Source organism: Dromiciops gliroides, chromosome X (genome assembly GCF_019393635.1).
Source record: "Dromiciops gliroides isolate mDroGli1 chromosome X, mDroGli1.pri, whole genome shotgun sequence".
In the NCBI taxonomy this organism is placed as follows: Eukaryota; Metazoa; Chordata; class Mammalia; order Microbiotheria; family Microbiotheriidae; genus Dromiciops; species Dromiciops gliroides.
This window is the reverse complement of record NC_057867.1, coordinates 68,177,220-68,196,514: the sequence shown is the minus strand read 5'-3', so window position 1 is coordinate 68,196,514 and position 19,295 is coordinate 68,177,220. Positions and strand designations below refer to the sequence as shown.

General features: G+C 46.6%; 1 protein-coding gene across 3 annotated transcripts; it reads right to left on the bottom strand.

The window, feature by feature from the left end:
- Window positions 1-1,970: 1,970 nt before the first annotated feature.
- TBX22 (T-box transcription factor 22) lies at window positions 1,971-10,411 on the bottom strand. 3 transcript variants are annotated; one of them, XM_043974724.1, is made up of 8 exons: window positions 10,219-10,411; window positions 9,381-9,540; window positions 8,520-8,621; window positions 7,215-7,389; window positions 6,194-6,358; window positions 5,902-5,966; window positions 5,538-5,627; window positions 1,971-2,577 (listed from the first exon to the last, which is right to left on the bottom strand). In XM_043974724.1, exons 1-8 carry the CDS (start codon window positions 10,409-10,411, stop codon window positions 1,971-1,973), a joined length of 1,557 nt encoding a protein of 518 aa, XP_043830659.1. The 3 variants fall into 3 exon arrangements, with proteins under 3 accessions (XP_043830659.1, XP_043830658.1, XP_043830657.1); XM_043974723.1 differs by having other exon boundaries at window positions 9,381-9,537; window positions 10,228-10,411; XM_043974722.1 differs by having other exon boundaries at window positions 1,971-2,584; window positions 5,542-5,627; window positions 9,381-9,537; window positions 10,228-10,411.
- Window positions 10,412-19,295: the final 8,884 nt, after the last annotated feature.

The following is a 19,295-nucleotide window of genomic DNA, read 5'->3' as shown; positions in this document are numbered from 1 at the left end:
AAGTTTTCTCTGGGTAACTCAACTCAGTGAGCTGAGCCATTCTCAAGCTGTGCAGCACCTCCCCCTGACCCCCCACCCCTGGAAAGGAAGCCAGAGCTTTTCAGAATTGTTTAGTTCATCCTTCAGTTAAATAAATACCTTCTCTCAGTGATGCCTGACAGTATCACACATGATCCCTTGGTCCCTTGGGATCAGGGTCATTGTGCTCTCACGGATGTCTCTGCCTCAAGGATTCACAAGATTTTCCCAGTTAACAATTAGCCCCTACTTTCCCTCCCTGGGGGGGTATACAGAAATAAAATGTATTTGTTACACTTTAATTCTTGGATTCTCAAAGCATGCCTGAATGGCTTCTGGTCAGGGCTGTATTGGAGCATCTACCTTAGCATAGGGGGCAGCTAGGCGACACAGTGGAGAGAATGCCAGGCCTGAAGTCAGGAAGACTCATCTTCCTGAGTTCAAATCTAGCCAAAGACACTTACTAGCTCTGTGACCCTGGGCAAGTCATTTAACCCTATTTGCCTCAGTTTCCTCATCTGTCAAATGAGCTGGAGAAGGAAATGACAAACCACTCCACTATCTTTGCCAAGAAAACCCAAATGAGATCATGAAGAGTCAAATGTGACTGAAATGACTGAACAACAACCAAAAAAATGTCTAGGTTGTATTTTCTGAGAAAATGGGGGGGGGGACAGGGAGAAGGATTTGTAGTTAAGGTAGTGGGCCTCTACTTAATAAAACAACTAGATTGGGGCAGCTAGGAGGTGCAGTGGATAAAGCACTGGCCCTGGATTCAGGAGGACCTGAGTTCAAATCCAGCCTCAGACACTTGACACTTACTAGCTATGTGACCCTGGGCGAGTCACTTAACTCTCATTGCCCCACAAAAAAAAAAAAATAAAACAACTAGATCTAGTACCATGAGAAATCAAAATTGGACTCATCTTCACATCCTTTTGACAGATTATTCATATGTTTCTTTCAACATGTATATGAAAGGCATTTTTAAGGTTAGATGAGGGAGGAAATGCAAGATTCCAAAGCTTAAGACAAGTACATATTATTTATACTCTTTTTTTGCTATTACTTTTATCTAGTCTATTTCACCATGAATTACACATGAAAATAAGATCCAACCAATTTCATGCCATTTTCATATTTGTGGACTCAAATGTCTTCACCCCTCCCTTCAGTCAAACTCTCTTATTCTTCTTCATAGAGAACTTCAGTCACTTCTTTCTTTTGTCTTTTTGGCAAGAGTATGTCTAAGATAACAAGTAAGTTAAGGGCACAAGTAAACAGGCTTCATGTCGGAATGATTCCCAAACAAATAAAAGGAAACCGAAGAGCAGATCTATTTCAGAAGGTTTTGCTTTTCTCTTGCTTTCCTTCAGCATTAAATGTTCAGATTTTATCGTCAGGGTAATTAAAGGGAGCAGCTACAGAGCTTTCTACAAAGTCTAAAGCCTTTTGTCCTTGTTTGTCCCTCCCCATTGAGATTACTAGCAGGGCTTCAGCAGTGGAGTGCAAATGAACAGTTTGCAAAGATACTTGATTCCCCTTCCAGAATGGCCACAGAGGTCATCTCAGGAAAGGACTTTGCTTTATACTGAACACAATGAGAAGTCAGTCCATTTGGGGAAGGAGACAGAATTGGCCACAACAAAAGGCAAAAGGCAGGTCCACTTCTACCGAAAATAGGGATCAACGGAATACGCATGGTCCAGTTTGTGGGGGCCCTAAAGTCAGCTTTGAAAATCCTGTGTTATTTCTTCAAATCTTTCTCTGGGGTGCTTACTGGAAAGTACAAGATACACATAAGATCCCTTTGGGGTAAGGAACTTCAAAAAAGAGCAGTGGCTTCTAATAATGTAGCACTGGAGGTGGTGAACTCTGTTTCACCAGCTTTTGGTGGTGGTGCCCACCCTCCCAAATAAGGACATGTCCTTCTCTGAATTGGCAAAGTTCCATCAGAGGCAGTGGTTAATTGTTGGGTGCCAGTGAGAGTGGCTGCATCTGCCATCTCGGTAGGGAGCTGGAATGCCTTGGCTCACTCGGATATGGCTGGCTGCATTCATCAGTCTGGATGGCATGGGCAAGTTATAGCCATGAAAACCGTAGGAAGGATGTATAGAACAACCAAAAGCTTCTCGGGAAATGGGTGCTGAGGGGAACACGTTGGCAGGTGCATGTAACCCATACAACATTGGATTGGCAGGATGGGCCATTTGCAGACCCTGCCCACTTAAGTCTTCAGCTCTGCCATTTTTTAAATTGGGGATTCCCAGAGAAGATAACATGGGCACCTCCATCATGAAAGAAGGCAAAGAATGAGGATTGGTGTTTCCGAACTTTTCAGGAGTGGGAAACCCAAGAGGTGGTGTTCTCAAGAGATTACTTGGGCAAATCTTGTAGCAAAGAGGCAAGTTGAAGTTGTGGAAGTAGGTTTCTGAACAGGGCATTCCGAGGGTGCTGGATGATAGGTGAAATGCAGGTGGTGAGCAAGGCGGAGAAAGGAAGGAGTTCAGAGGAGAGGGAGGCCCACCATTGGAGGTCACTGGGGAGGAGCCACTGCTGCTTCCACCTGAGGGTGACAAAGGCACTGAAAATATTGATCCCTGGCAATCCCCTATAGGCCTTTATGAACACTTGTTATATTTGCCTTCCCATTCTGGGAGGGTTTCTGGCACGGTGGAAATAGTGCAAGGATTTGGAATCAGAGCACCTAGGTTCAAAATCTGACTCTTCCTCTTGCACTGTGTGACCTTGGGTAAATCACTTCCCTCTTCTGGGCCTCAGTTCTTTTATCTGTAATGAGGGAGTGAGACTAGGTGACCTCTCCATTCCCTTGCACTCGAGCTTTCTAATCCTATAACTTCTGATGCTAGGGCTCACAGCAGAAATCTATTGTGACTCTTATAGCTCATGTGTGCTGTGAAGAAGAGGAGTTTTTAATTCAGATGAATAACTAGCTTTATTTCTTTTTTCATTGGATTGACAAATCGTTTTGAAAGGTACTGGCCCAAACTGACAGGTGGTTTTGGTATCCCATAAACATCGAATCAACTGGATAAAAGCTGTTTGCCTCAAACAGTTGAAAGGTCACCATTCCATTCTATCTGATGATCATCTTATTTTCTGAAATCAAACATGTTCAGTTCACATTTGCTTTAAAAATGATGACACCATATTTCCCATGACTAGTCTTTCTGTCTCTACAGGTGACTTGAATCAAAGGGTAAGAGACATGTTGTGGGTTACAAAACATCAAGGAGCAGTGAAGCTTTTCTGCTTAGTTATGCAGCACTCTGACCTCTGCCCAGTTATTAGATTGAGGAAGCTCCAAGCCAGTCCGCACACATGGCTATTAAAAAAATTTCAGTACACTCAAACAACAAAATAAATTTGGACTTAATCATTACTAGTTATTGATTGGAATCAGGTTTTTCCCATGCGCCCCAACCCAGTTTGTTTATCTAGACACACCCTGAACTGCTGAGCCTCCACTCATGGAAACTGAAACATGAAACAGAAAGAAAAAAACCTCAAGGAAATAGAATGTTTCTCTTTGTCATAATCTCGAGACTAATAGTGAAATTAAATAATGGGGGAAACTGTATTTCGACATACACCTCCTCAAGTGAATGAAAGGCTTTGGTGGTTTTTCTTTATTATTGCAACTTGTAGTATTTTGGAGGAGGTGATTTTTATTTTGTTTGTTTTGTCACTTTTTGTGCTAAACTGATTAAAAGGCACTGGCTGGGCTAAGGCTTTCAAATGGCGAGTACAGTCAGTGAGAGGGATCTGTAGATTAGTGTTGCTCAGACAACTAGCCACTGAAATTGGGGCCCTGCGTCCGATGGGTTTGGTGGCATCACCTGAGAATGGGGCTTCTTAAGCTGTTTTGGGTCATGGATCCCTTTAGTTTTCTGGGTGCCGATGGATTCCACCCAACAATCATTTTAATAATAATGATAATAAGTCCGAGTCCTTTAAATGCATATAATACAATAATAGAATTGCAAAGGAAATCAGTTGCATTGGAAAAAGTGCACCACTATTTGCCGATGAATAAGAATTTTGCCTTGAGCTTTAGGTGGAGTAAATAACAAATGGGCAGCATATTTCTCTTTTCTTTCTTCCCTCTAGAAAAACTAAAAAGTAGTTTTAGTCATACAGTATTCCCTGGGTACTCTTAGGGTCAGTGATACTGTGCTAGATTTTTTCATGTTTTGAAACAGATTACATGCATTTTCCATTCTGACACTTTACTCAGTACCATAATTACCCATTATCCTAGATGTGAAACATTTTGAAAACCTAATGTCAGCTGTAGCTCTAGGTTTCTTTGAAACCTTGGGAGATAAACTTGTTCTGTACATATCTAATGAACAGAGACAAGCAAGCATGCTCCTTTTGTATCCTTTTCCTAAGTCAGTGAGAGTTTTGAAGCGCCTACTATGCACCAAGTACTGTGCTAATCCTTTTCCTAAAAGCATCCAAAATCGGGAACAGAAAAGCTAGCATTTCCTGAAAGGTCTTAAAGACAGCACTGTGGCCTCCCAAACCTTTCCCCAGATGCTAAAATCAGAGTTCCCTTTTGCAGTTAAAGTTCTCACGAAGCCTCTAGGAAAATGTCTTCAGCGGAGTAGCAAGAAGGGGTTCCACTAAAAACCTAGGTGTCCGAGGAGGGTTTCCCTTGAATGGCTGATGCAAAGCCTTGCATGGCTATCTTTTTTCTCTTTTCCGTCCCTCCCTGCCTCCCCAACAAAATGAAACTCGGGTCCAGGAAACTTGGCAGTGTTACAAAAAGGGCTCTGGGGCATTCTGCACATTACACCCCAACTATTCCTAAGTATTCCAGCCCATCGGATTTTTTACATATGTGATGCATCGGCAAACATGATTTAAACAGACAAAATCCAAAGAAAAGAAGGGCAGGAAATGGCCAAGGCCAGGGTTGAGATCCTGGGATCAGTTTATTTTTCTCCTTTTGCCTTTTCTCATTGGCAGAGTTCATTCATTCAACAAATAATTATTTGGCTCTCAGTTTTATCTCTTTAAAAGACAAAAAACTCTTTTCTACCAACCCCCACCCCCCCAAAATCCCAAACAAAATAAAATCTATCAAAAGACCTGGCCCCAAGAAGCACGGTAGCATAGTGGAGAGAAGAAAGACTTGGAGTTAGTTTCAAGTCCAGCCAATGACCCACACTAGCTGAATGACCCTAGGCCAGTCACTTAATCTCAGTGACCCATGGAACTCTGTCACTATAAATTATAGGCGGGTTGCTGGTTTGCATCAGCAGAGTTTCCACACTGGGAATTTCCCATGCTGATAAAATTATAGGTCTGAATGACCAAAAAAATATTTTTAATAGACCTAACAGTTGTAATTTCCTGAAATGTACCAGGCTTATACAGGTTTGGGATACAGTGCCAAATTATACACAGAAAAGGGTGGTGGTTGTTTTTTCCTCCTGGTTATCTGATACGTTACTAACACATAAACATTCCCATTCAGGTTAGAAATGCACTTACTTTGTGTTTCAGCACCAAAGGTTTTAAAGTCTAAGGTGAGAGGTGTTCTCCAGGGATAGGTCTCTAAAAGTCCATCCAACACGCCCCTGGAAAATCGAACGGAAACATTTGGTGCCTTTTATGTGATTCCAGCTCAGGATGAGTTAGAGACGTTTCCATTGCTACCATAACCCAACTTTTATTGCCATTCTAGATCTGGGAGAGAATCTCCAAAAACTGCTATTGTTCCCCCCACACACACAGACACACACCCAGTACCTTTTCCCAGCTTCTTGCTGGAAGGAAATTGAATTATATCTGCTATTCCACAACACCAATTCATAGCACCGTGTCCCCATGACAGACAATGCCTTTGTTTACCTGTTTCTTCCAGGATCTCGAAATCCTTTAGCAAAAGGATTTCGGTCTATTTTCAGCTTGGTAATCTGGGGAGATAGAAAAGGAGGGGGCAACAAATAGGTGTTCCGGGTAAGAGGTGGAAAAAGACAGGCGATTGCTAGTGTCTGTCTACCCCGGTTTACTCCACTTGATTCCCAGTTTTCCTAAGTCTGGCTATGAGGGAGCCTCCAAATCTCAGTCCCGGCTCCTCATCTCGATCACTGATCGCTCCCCCCAGCTCCTCATCATAGGCGCCGGCCTGGGTCAGCTTTACCTGTTGGTTTTGGTACGCTGTCACCGTGGTGAATTCGGTTTCTGGAAAGGAGAAAGTCTGCACCCCTTCAGCAGGCAAGGACTGGATTTGCGCGAGGTCAAAGCGACTATCTTGCACAATGATGTGAACTCGAGGTTTGTACTTGTGCATGGACTGCAGGATAATCTAGAGGGAAAGGGGTCCGCGGGGTCAGCAGCTGCCTGCGTCTGAGAGGCCTGAGGCCTAAACAACCCGAGGGCTTTAGCACTAACAGGCTCCAGCCCCAAGGAGATGAAAAGAATTAGCGCGTCCTCAGCTGCCTGCCTTTGAACTCCGCAGCTCAGACCCCCCCCCTCCCCGCCCTCAGCTGGGCTCCTTTCACCTGAGCTGCCCCAGGAAGGAGCGTTGACCTTCCCCTCCCACCAGTGGCACCAGTAGCCTGGGCTTCTGGTCCAGCTCTCTTGCTGGGCCCAGGCCTCTTTTCCTAGTCAGTTGGAGGCAGACAACAAGTAAGGCTCTGATGCTCCGGTCAGAGTCCGGCCACTATCGCTGCCCCAGTAGGGCAGTGCGGGGTACTAAAGGGCTTCCCGTTCTCTTAGCCGGGCATCTTTTAGGGTGGCCATGGCACCTGGCTTTGACCACCCCTGCCCCCCCCACTCCATTCCTACTTCTGGCAGGCATGCTGGAGAGTGGGAGACAATGGAATTTGAGGATTCCTTCTATAGGACATCCTGCTGAAGGGATCAGGGCCAGGCTCCCTCCCTCCCTGTAGTCCTCAGGTCCTTTACACATTCATGCGCCGGACTCCACCAGCCCAGGGCCCCGGCTCTCAGCACAGAGAAGGGACGGGAAAGGAGCCCAGGCAGTGAAGCTGCAGGAACAGGCAGCCTCTGCTTTTCCTTTCTAGCACTAGGGAGGGCAGCCTGGGGTCTGGGGTGATAGGAGAAGGGGGTTCAGCCCTTGCTCCCCTGTTCTCCTCGTCGTCTTCGTCTCTTTCTCCCCCCTGCCCCCACGGCGGCCTGTGGCCGGAGTGCACACCTACATGTCCTTTGTCGTCCATCTCATTGTTGGTGAGCTTGACGCGATCAAAGCTAACGATCTGCCTCATCCACGTCTCTCCCGAGCAGGGGGAATCTGGATGGATATAGAGCCTGGGGGTGATGCACGAGTGGTCTGTGTTCCCCGCCACCATCCACTGGGAGCTGTGGTAGACGTATCTGCAACATCAGAAGGGAAGAAGAAGGCCCTCAGATCCCCAGAGTGAGCGCCGCTCTGGAGTGGCAAGCAAACTTTCAATAAGCAGAGGTTGTCGGAACACAGGGCTCAGCCTGTGCTAGGGAAGCGCCGGGGGATTTCCCAGAGTCTGCTTTGGATTTCCTAGAAGCAACCACAGGAAAACCTGATCTACGCCCCCTTGTAAGCCCTGAGACCAGTGAGCATCCCTTCCGACTTCAGCTAGGACTGAAGTTGGATGGGAAGAGAGGGACTAGGAGCGGGCTCTGCTCGCCGCGCTCCACGCTCCTCTTCGCCGGCGCTGCGTCGCCTGTTCAGAGAGAGAGGCCCCGAGCCTCCCTCGTTTCTCCCTTCCCCCCCATCTCAAGAAGACAGCAGAAGCAAAAACAAACAGCTGTTTGTTTGCAGTCGGCCTCCTTCCTCCGCTCCCCACCCCTGTCCCCAGCTGGTTGAATTGCGCTTTCCCGGTTCGCCTCACCTGGACTGGTTGGGGCCATGCTTGGGCGGCTCAGAGAAGGGCCAGGGATAGCCTCTGCTCCGGCCACCCAGACGCACAACTTATGGCCAAGCCAGCCCCGGAGGGAAACCTGTTCCCCTTGGCAGCCTCGGCCGTTCCCGTAAGTTTTGCCTTGTTTAAAAGGGCCTGAGGACTTCCCAATGACTCGGAAATCTCTGGGTAAAGGAAAGGACAGCGTCCGATGCCTGTGGCATGAGGCTGAGAGGCTTAGCATCCCTCTTTTCTTCTCAGTTCTGAGGACGCACGAAGGCCTCCTCTCTCCTGCTGAAGTGAAGTTTCCGGGTGGCACCGGTCTCCCAACGATGTGGGAACTGGGAGCACCAAGAGAGGAACCTGGTCTGTAGCCGGGATTCTCTCCCCTCTCCTCTCCTCTCCTCCCCTCCCCTCCGGCATACAAGAGCCCAGACCTTTGGGGCTCAAAGCAAGCCCAGCCCAGGCTATGGGGCGCAGCGGAGTTGCGAGCTGCGCTGTAAAAACCTTGCTGAGGAAGAGTTTAGCTTAACCTGCCCGGATGACTGTTAGGGAGCCCCGGGCGCGCGAGTCAGAGCAAGCAGCCTGCCCCACTCCCTATGTCGATATCGATGGTCTGCCCTTTACCTGTATCTTTTGGAGTCCACTGGCACCACGTCGATAGCAATGTAATACTGTTTCACGGGGTCCAGCCCCTTCACTTTGACGCGAACAGAAGGGAACATTCGCCTGCAGAAGAGACGGAAAGCGCTCGACTCTGCCTGGCGGGAAGGGAGACTGGCTGCCTCGCGTTCCCAAGCGCCAAAAGGAAGAAAAAGGCATCAGTACTAGCCGCAAGAAAGGCCTAAGAAATGACCTCTGTAGGGGAGAAGCCCGGGTCGGGTTGCTCTGAGTAGCAGCTGAAATGTCAGTGCTCTCCAGGGAGAGAAGGGTTTTCTGGGTATGGTCTAACCGGGCTGCTTCCACAGGGAAAGGGGGGTGGGGGGGACAAGCAACCCTATTGCCGCCCCAGTGTTCCTTTGCATTGTCTCTGGGAGGCGAACTCTGAGAACTTGTGTACTGAGACAGAGTCAGTCAGAGGCTAAGCCCACACTCAACTCATCCTGTTATTTCTGTTGCTTAGCTAAAGCAACGGTGAGAAGGAGCATCCCGGGAGAATCCGGAGCTCGGCGCAAACGAGCGGAGGCATACCTCCCACCTGTGGCTTTCTCCGAATCTCTCTGGCCCTCGGCTGGCGAATTTGCTACCTGACCTGTGTAGCTGACAGGGATTAGAGCAATTTGACTGGCAAAGAAAGCTGCTTATTTAGAAGCGGACTCCAGGGCTGACCTTGAGAGTCCCCACTGGCAAGTAGCTGCGGCTGGGCTTCTCAAGGAGCCAGAGATGGGCATGTGCCTCAGCACTAGGGCGCAGCCCCACTTGTTCAGCGAGCCGTTCCTGCCGGTCCTGGGAGGTCTCTGGAGCTCCACAAGCCAGGAGCCTGCCTACCTGCCGGCTTTGGTGATGATCATCTCAGTCCCGATCTCGTGAAATCTCTGCCATAACTCGGAACCTTGCAGCTCTGCCTGGACATCATCTTTATCTTCTGGACTTTCCGGGCTCTCGGAGAAAGCAATCGTCGAAGTTTCTGCTTTGGGTCTCTTTTCTGCTCAGAGACAGAAATGGAAGGGCTTTGAGCTCCAGCTCTCCCCTTCTGGCCGTCTCAAACACCCAGTATCCGCAGGACAGCATGTTCCAGCCCATTTCACAGACGGATACTGCTGGAAGGAACCTTCATAATCATCTGTTTCAATTCCTTCAGTTTTACAGAGGAAGAAACCGAGTCTCAGAGAGAACTAGCAACTTGACCAGTGTCGCACAGTTAAGGAGTCTATAATGGCAAGTTGCCTTAGAATGAAGCGAAGTATTTCAGTGAAGGAGCTCCCCCACACCCACCGTGGTCACTAGTAAAGAACCTGTTCTTGTCCCTCAAACCCATGACACTTATAGGGCACAAGGGCATCGGGGGCACTTCTGCCGAGCCGAAGGCTTAGCAGCTCAGGGCCTCCCCTCTCCCATTTGCACTCCCCATATCTGGGGAGATGTGTACCCCAAAAGGGATCTGGGGAGCTCTGCCCTACAGGCAGGTTCTCAGTCCCTCTCTGGCTGTCCTGGCTGCTCTTCCGGGCAGTAGGCTGCCCAAACCTCTGGGACCCTGGGCCAAGGCCCTCGCCCACCCAAGACAGCTTGCAGCCAAGGAGTCTCCCTGGGCTGGCCTCCTCTGGCGTTGGAGGTGCGGTTGGGTGCATGCTGCTGCTGTGTTGGGGGGGGGAGGGAGAAGGGTGACGATACTGACCCGATTCCTCGGTTTTCTTCACCAGCCCGATTTCTCTGTCTTCCTCTTCTTCCTCCTCCTCCTCGCCTTTCTCCAGTAGATCCTGCGGTGGTTGCTCATCCCGTAAGTCTCCAAGTTTCCTTTTGGTCGATCTCCCCACCAAGGCTTCCACGGAGAAGGCATGAGCCCGGGAGCTTAAAGCCATCACTGGAGAAACCAATGGAATCCACACCGAGCAAGAGAGGCTTCAACTTGATCCTCGGGGGAGGGGAGGACCGTGGGGGGGTGGGGGGTGGAGTACAGGAGGAAGTGCAGGGGAAATCCAAAAAGCCGAAAATGGAATTTGTCTTTCCCTAGAATTTTCTAAAGGAGAAAGGGAGAAGAAAGATCAAGATTAAGACCTGAGGCTCGTCATTATAGACTGGGGGAGGGCTGAGACTTCTGCCTAAAAAAATCTCTTCCCATCGGACATGTGGGGACCATCAGTCCTCAAATCCACCCCCCTCCCCGTTCATTTTTTCCTAATGGTTCTACAAGATTGGCAAGGGGAGACCTGGGAGGGAGCAGCCCTGCCCCCGACGACCGGCTGGGGAACTCCAATGGGGGCGCCACGGCAGGCAGCCCAGGGAGAGCAGCAATCAAGAGAGCAAGGGAGTGAAGGAACAAGCGATCGAGCGCCTGCCTGCCGCCCTGATGCAGGCACTAAGGCAGCTCAGCCCGCAGCCTCCGCTGTTTGTTTTGGAAACTGGAGGAAGCCAAAAGAGCACATTGAGTGACATTTCAGAGCGTGTGGGGGGGGTGGGGGTAGGAGTGGGGGAGGGGAGGGGAGAGGGAGACGGCCTCGTCTAGGATAAATAAAAGGTTACTGTTTTACATTAAATTGTAAAACTCAAAGAAATGTGACATAATTGCCCACGAGGGGCCACTTTTCCAACAAAAGTGCAAATAGTGTTTAACTAGATCCAGAAAAGTCTTCCCGGGGCCTTTGGCTAGCCGGCGCAGGCGGCTGCTGGGGGCTGATGTTCCCGGGAACTGGAGAAGCCGACTTCTAGTAAACTGGGATACCAACCCAGGTCTACTCGGCTGGACAGCCAGTGCCCTGAGCCCCAGGGTGCTCTTAGGGCTCCCCGGCTTTGGAGCTTTTACAAGTTTGAGCCCTAGAGCTAGAAACCATAGGCTTGGCCAGCTCCTGCCCTGATCCGAAAGCTTCCTTTAAGTTTTCAGTAGAAAGGAAAGGTGGGGAGCCTCCATCTGCCCAGGTCTGAGAGGCCTGGGGGGAGGGGAGGGGAAGGGATCTGGTTCTTCATTAAAGGTCCTACCTCCCATGGCCCTGGCGAAGTTGGGATTTCCTTTTTCACAGATAAAAAGACGAACAGGCCCTCAGCAAGCTTCTCTTGTCTTCCTTCTAGTCTAGCGGTCCTGAACCTGAGGTTCAGGGCCACCCTAAGGGACCCGCGGAGATATTTAACGAGTGCCTCAACTTGGATAAGGAAAAAGTGAGATCTTTATTTTCACTAAGTTCTCAGTGAGGTTTAGTCAATTATTTAAAAGGCCAATTCTGAGAAGGGGCCTGCCCACAGGCTTGACCAGATTGCCTAAACAGAACATGCCACAAAAAAGGTTCAGAATCCCTATGGGGAATACGCTTTTCTGCTGTCACCTGATGAGTGCATATGTCTATCTGTACAGCTAGATGAATCGGTCTCTGTCTGCCTCTCTCCCTCTCTCTCCCCATTTCTCTCTGTCCTCTCTTTCTCCATATCTTTCTGTGTCTCTCTGTGTGTCTTTCTGACTCTTCCCCCTTTCTCTGTTTTTCCTTTCTGTTTCTGTGCGTCTTCTTTGCTCACCTTTCCTCCCTTCTCTGTGTGTTTTTCTCTCTGTCTCTGTCTCTCTCCCTCCTTTCTGTCTTTCCTCTCTGTTTCTGTCGCTGTTTCTTTTTTCTCTTCCTCTGTCCCTCCCTCCCTCCCTCTCTTACTCCCTTTCTCTCTGTCCTCTCTCTGTTTCTTTTTCTCTGTCTTTCTTTGTTTCTCCCCCTTTCTGTTTTTCCTCTCTTTCTCTGTCACTCTCTCTTCTTCTGTGTGTCTTTCTCTCTGTCTCTGTGACTGTATCTCTCTCCTCCCTTTCTCTATCTTACTTCTCTCTCTCCCTCCCTCACCTCTCCCCCTTCCTCTCCCCTCCCCTTTTCTCCCTCCCTCCTCCCTGCTCCACTGAGCACACACACGAATCCAATATTTTAGTGTGCCCTACATGTCAATTCCTCGAGGATCTGTGGTTTCATCAGTGGAAAGAGGGGAACATATGATTAACAAGGGTGACCCTCTGTACCTTCTAAATGTGTTTCAGTATGAAAAATTCTTTAACCCATGAGTCACGCTGGTGATGATCTTCTCTGAACTTGTGTTGATCTATGTCCATGTGTGTGATAGGATCCTGGCCCTATATGGGGAAGAGACCTTAGAAGTCGTCTAGGGGGCAGCTAGGTGGCGCAGTGGATAGAGCACCCACCCTGGAGTCGGGAGTACCTGAGTTCAAATCCGGCCTCAGACACTTAACACTTACTAGCTGTGTGACCCTGGGCAAGTCACTTAACCCCAATTGCCTCACTAAAAAAAAAAAAAGTCATCTAGTTTCATTCCCTTATTCTACAAACTAGGAAACTGGGGTCCAGAGCATTATGGGATTTGCCTAAGGTTACACAGATAGCCAAGTTGGAATTTAAAGTCAGGTCCTAACATTCCTAGTCTTGCCACTGCCTCGTATATATGCACATGACTGAAATTGAGGCCTGTTCATTAGAAATGAGGCATCACAAGCCATCACCTGCCTGAGACAAGCTGAATGTTCCCTGATGGTTCTTGTAGCTTTCTCTAGTCATCCCTTCCACATGGCTGCGGGTTAGGGGCACAGCCCCTCCACCATCAGGAAAATTGGCCCTCCCTTAGCACCAGAGAAGAAGTCAGAAATGTTTCTTTTCCTTTTATGGGGTATTTACAGCACCTTATTGTAAAATTGGGGTTGACGGTAGACAATATTATACATACATTTTATGTGTTTCTGAGTTTCTAAACTTTTTCTGGCTTGTCTACTGGCCTTCGAGTGACATCTGCAGCTTCTGCAAAACTCCCCCCAAAATCCCATTTGATTTCTTATGCCGACCTTAAACATATAGAAACCTTGATGGGGAAAGTCAAGATGTGGATAGAATAAATGTACAATGGTCTTATTGTCCTCTGGCTCCACTGGCACTGAACTAGCCTCTAAAATATGATTTCATTGCTTTGGGGAACTTCCTGATATAGAAACTTTCTCTGACAAAGCAGATCAGTAACTTGTCTTTAGTTGCAGTCTTAGAGAAGTGCTTGGGGTCACTCATAAGTTAAGTGACTTGCCCACGGTCACTCAGCTACAAATGTGTCAGACCAACATGTGAACCTAGCTAGGTATTACTGATTCCAAGGTTATCTGCTTTTGACATTCAGTATACACCTTGCTTCAGTATCTCAATGATCTTGAAGAATATGCATATTCACCTTAGAGTCTCAGCTAAGAATCTCATATATTATGCATTTTATGTGACCTGAAACAAGACATTTACCTATTCAATCAGTACTTCCCTTGCCATATCAGTGGTGGCTCAGTGAACACAGCAAATCCTATCTCAGACTTTTACTAGATGTGTGACCCTGAACAAGTCATTTTACCTCTCTCAGCCTCACTTTCCTCATCTGGAGGGTCAAATTCAATAATATACGTAGGGGGCAGCTAGGTGGTGCAGTGGATAAATCACTGGCCTTGGATTCAGGAGGACCTGAGTTCAAATCCAGCCTCAGACACTTGACACTTAACTAGTTGTGTGACCCTGGGCAAGTCACTTAACCCTCATTGCCCTGCAAAAAAACAAACAAAAAATAATATATGTAAAGCTCTTTGCCAACCCTACATAGTTCTGTATACAGATGCTAGCTATTACATAACTAAAAACCCCAGCAAAGTACCTTCTGTCACTCTTAGTTCCCTTAGACTCTGAGGCTGCCATTTGTTTTGTGTAAAAAGTAATGACCCCTTGGTGAAGTCATCCCAAATGCCTTGTGATGGTGTGAAGGTAATCCTAGGCTCTCAAATAATCAGCCAGTGGAGCAGAAGCTCAAACAAGTCTTTCCAAGCAGGAAAAGCTTAGAATAGGGGCCTGAGGATGGACCATATGTCTGTCATCCAAGAACCAGCTTAACTAAGCTGAGAGATGCTCAGCTCCAGGCTGGCCACCAGGTGATGAGACTACATTTTCAACCATAGCAACACTCATATACCAAGTTATAAAAGGGTTACTATCTACATTAGTTATGGGAGTGCCCCGCACCAATGAAATTACACACCTTTGTCCCTTTTGTCCTTACTTCAATATTTCAATGTCTAGTCTGCGCTGGGAAGGCGGTGTTCCAGTTTTGTAATGTGGAAGGCAGTGTGATTGTAGTAGAGAAAAACACTGGGTTGGGTGTTATCAGGCATCCTCTTCAATCCCTGTACTGAGTGATCTTAGACAAGTCATTCTCTGGGTCTCAGTTTCTCATCTATTAGCCTCTATTATCATTAAAGTCCCTTTAAACTCTACATTTTTGTGCTTCCAATATTCCATAATATATTTCCATGTCTTCAGATAACAGTGCCAAGTTTTATTTATGGTGTAAATGCGACCTAAGATTAAGAGAATCTTGGTATGGCTCAAGACAGCTTGCTCTGACACCATTTCCTGACATGCTCTTGGCCACAAGTCAAAGGAACTTGCTTTCTACAGTCATAAACCAAGGAGGGCAGAGAAGTCCTTGAGAATTCTTTCTATCCCAGCCAGAAGATGGCCTGCCTGGTGGGAACGGGTTTGGCTCTGTTTCCCTTAGTTTCTTGGACAAAAGATGGAAAAGAGAAAATGTTGGGGGAGTCTGCAAAGGTCTTCTATTCACTTAGCCACCATGTCAAGTCTGAAAAGTTCTCTTCTCCTAAATGCAGGTTCTTGCTTGAGTCTAGTTCATATTCTTTGCAGAGGGGAGGAAGTTGCCTGGGGGGGGGGGGAATTTACTTGGGCTGTTGGATTCCTGTTTCTTTCTGGATTAATGTTCCAGAGAGCTCTTTCTGTGGTTGGTGGGAACTGGGTTTTCTTGGGGGAAAACCCCCAATAATAATGATAAGCAAATGTGAAATCTGGAGATGAAAAACTTCTTACTTTGGAGAAAGCTTTACCATTCCCAATTGAATGTCTATTTGACAGCATAGCTGGAAGCAATGTAGCTAAGCTCTTCCTGTGTATATCCCAGTGGATCTGGAACCCGAGAGTAGTTTTCCGGAATTCCTGTTAACCTTCCCACCCCCAGAAAAAGAATCAGTCCCTCTAAAACAGCTTTGCAAGCTCAGCTGCATCAGTCTCTTGCTTTCAGGTACTGGGGCTCGCTGTGGCAGATGCTCAGGTCAGCAATTCATCCACCACAGCTGGATGGTCTCTTTGGATCTCCCACAGCCCCAGGGCGCCTATAAACTTCTCCTCTGAAGAAGAGACAATTTTCCAGAGGCCATGCAACCCACGGAGGAGTAGTGGAAGGTATGGAAGAGCACTGGCCCTCACGGGTGGTCAGATTAGAGAAAAGAATGGGGAAACTGATGACGATTTGGAAATACTCATTGTGAGATGTCATAGGATGACCTTGGAATGCTTGGAGAAATACCCGTGAAGCAAGGGGGATCGAAGCAGGATGCCACGATGGCAGGGGTGTGTGGGGGAGAATGGTGTATTAAAGATGAGACTACTTGGGCTTCCTGAGAGAGACATCGTGTAGTCGCATTGACTAGAAAGACAGCCAGGGAGCCAGGAAGACTTAGGCTTCTGCCATACACTGGCCTGTGTCATTCTAGGCAAGTCACTTAACCACTCGGCTCTCGAAGATTGTGAGTTGCAGAAAAGGCACTGAACTGCCTTGGTAGCTAGAGTTTTCTCACCTGGGAATTCCCTCTCCCTGGAAAACTGCAGGTCCAGTTGCTATTCTGATCCCTAGCTAACATCTCTGAAGTTACAGGAGGTACGAGATGCCCCTTAAGAGACATACTTTAGGGCTTTTGTTGGAAATGAAATTTGAACTAATTTAAAGGTATAAAGCCATTCGTTGCCCTAGGAGGAAAAAGCCTGCTGCCATACTTCATTAATGACTGTGTAAAGAGCTATGCTTATTAACAACATATGCAAAACCCCCCAAAGCTGGGACCAAATTCAATTCAATTAAACAAACCTGTATCAAGTGCTTATCATATGCAAGTTACTGTCCTCCGTACCAAAGGTAGAAGTCATATAGGCCCTGCTGTCAAGGAGCTTACCACCTAATGGTGGTATTGGATCCCAGAGTCAGGCATTTTGATCTTTATTAAGTAGGCAGTGGGGAGCCAGAGCAGTCTTTGAGGGGTAGGGGGTGATGGGAGTAGTCCATGGGAATGGCAGCTTCTTGAGGCCTGGAGCTGAAATGGAGACATCTTCTCCACAATCCCACATTTTCCAGAGCATCCAGAAGAATTCAAAGAAACCATTTCAGCTGTTGTGATTTCTCTGACTTTAGTCCAGTATTTCTGGCCCTGAGCATGGCTGTTTTCTTTTCCTTCCTGACTTTCTTCCAAGGAATTGTTTTCTCACATCTTTGACCTATGAAATTGTTGTGTTTTTATTCCTGACACTGGTCCCATCAAGATCAATGCTTTGTCTCCCATCCAAGTACTAACCGGGCTCGACCCTGCTTAGCTTCCCAGATCTCGGTGGTGGCATGGCAATAGACAAGCTCAGTGCTTTGTAATCCGTTCAGGCCTTTGGATTTGCATGCACTGTATGTAAAGACAGATCCCGGAAATCATTTAAGCAACTTCTTTGAAGACAAACTGGAGGATCTTGATTTTTCTCCACCTGTCTGCCCTGGAGATAGCCATCTTAGATTGGTAGTACCTGGACCAAAGGAAGCATATGCATTCATCTCTCAGAGCTAACAACAACAACAACTGCCAGCATTTATATAACATTTGGGGTTTTTTGAAGAGCTTTACGATATTATCTCATTTGATCCTAACAACCCTATGACATAAGTACTATTATTGTTATTATTATTATTTTCTACAGTTGAGAAAACAGAGGTTATATGACTTGCCCAGGGTCACACAGCTAGTATCTGAGGCAGTATTTAAATTTGGGTCTTCTTGACTCCCGGCCCAACATTCTATCTATTGTGCCACTTCGCATAGGGTTTCCTATGATAATCCTAACCCTTCAATACCTCAGATGATTTAGGATTTTCCTTGTGTGCATACTGCTGCTGCAGTCTTCTCAAGTTGCTAGGGCCCCAAAAGTTCATACTGTGGGGTACATAGCCTCCTGATGATGAGAGCTCTTATCTAGGTGGAGCCATATGCAACAGACGTGTAGTTGCCAGGCTTTGCTTGAAGCATTTTTAGTTTGGTAGGACTGGGAAGATTTTATGTTCCCTTGAAAGACCTTTGGAGAGCCCAGGGTCATGCTGATGTTCCAAAGAGTCATCCAGGAAGGACTTTGGTAGGGGAAGAATAATGATATTGTTAATTCACTTTTGAGGCAGCTAAATGGTACATAGAACACTGGAGTCGAGTTCAAATCCGACCTCAAACACTTGACACTTCCTAGCTATGTGACCCTGGGCAAATCACTTGACCCTCACCGCCCCACCCCACACCCCAAGAAAAAAGAAAAGGAACTGGAAAGACCTATATTCAAGCCCCACCTCTTACACATCCTGGCAGTGAGGCCCTGAGCAAGTGTACTAGAAAATTCTAAATATTATGTTGCTAGAATGGTGTCAACCTGTATTAGTAGAGTAGGTTTCTTCATTTTGAAGAAGATTTCATTGTGAAATCATAGGTTTGGTCCCTTTCCCTATTCCCCTCAACAATTTACAACAGACTTTACATTCATTTCTTATGGTAATTCTGAGAGATAGAGAGTATATTGTTTTGGTTTTGTTTGGAGTTGGGTTTTGTTTTGGGTTGGTTTTTTTTTTTGCAGTTTTTAAAATAAAAAATTTTGTTTCTTTTTAACATTCTTTTTTTTTTTAAAAAAATTTGAGCTCTAAATTCTCTCCCTCCCATCAGTGCCTCTCCTGCCCATTGAAAAGGCAAGCAACATGATATCAATTATACTTGTGAAGTTATGCAAAATATATTTCCATATTAGCCATGTTGCAAAAAGCAAGAAAAATAAAGAAAGGAAAAAACTATATATACTTCAATTTGAACTCAGGATTAATCTGTTCTCTCTCTCTCTCTCTCTCTCTCTCTCTCTCTCTCTCTCTCTCTCTCTCTCTGGAGGTGGATAACATTTTTCATCACAGGACCTTCAGAATTGTATTGGATCATTGTATTGATCAGAGTTGCCAAGTCTTTCACAGTTGATCATTGTACAATATTGCTATTACTGTGTACAATGTTCTGTTTATGCTAACTTTATTCTGTATCAGTTCATATAAGACTTCCCAAGACTTTCTGAAAGCATCCTGCTCACTATTTCTTATAGCAAAAAAAGTATCCCATCACAACAATAGACCACAAATTGTTCAGGCATACCCCAATTCAAAGGCATCCCCTCAGTCTCCAGTTCTTTGCAACCACAAAAAGAGCTACTGGAAATATTTTTGTACATGTAGGTCCTGTTTCTTTTTCTTTGCACTCTTTGGGATACAGACCTAGTAGTGGCATTGCTGAGTCAAAGGGTATGCACAGTTTTATAGCCCTTTGGCCATAGTTTCAAATTGCTTTCCGGAATGGTTTGATTAGTTCACAACTCCACCAATAGGGCATTAGTGTCCCTATTTTCCCACATCCCTAGAGAGTGTATTATTAAGCCCACTTTACAGATGTGGAAACTGAGGCTCAGTTAAACTGACAAAATATTTATTAGCCTTGTGAAGAGACTTGCCGACATTTGCATAGCTAGTGAGTGGCCCAGCCAGGAGTCAGAGTCAGGTTTTCTGCCAATAAATCCAGTGCAAACAAGCTTTTATTATTGATGAAATCAACCATTTTAGTTGATACTCTGCATTTGT

Excerpts from the sequence above, each read along its gene's own strand:
- TBX22 (XM_043974724.1), bottom strand. The coding sequence starts at position 10,411 with ATGGCTTTAAGCTCCCGGGCTCATGCCTTCTCCGTGGAAGCCTTGGTG. Across the intron at positions 7,390-8,519 it reads GTGGACTCCAAAAGATACAG|ATACGTCTACCACAGCTCCC; the intron begins GTAAAGGGCAGA and ends CTGATGTTGCAG. Across the intron at positions 6,359-7,214 it reads AGATGGACGACAAAGGACAT|ATTATCCTGCAGTCCATGCA; the intron begins GTAGGTGTGCAC and ends CTTTCCCTCTAG.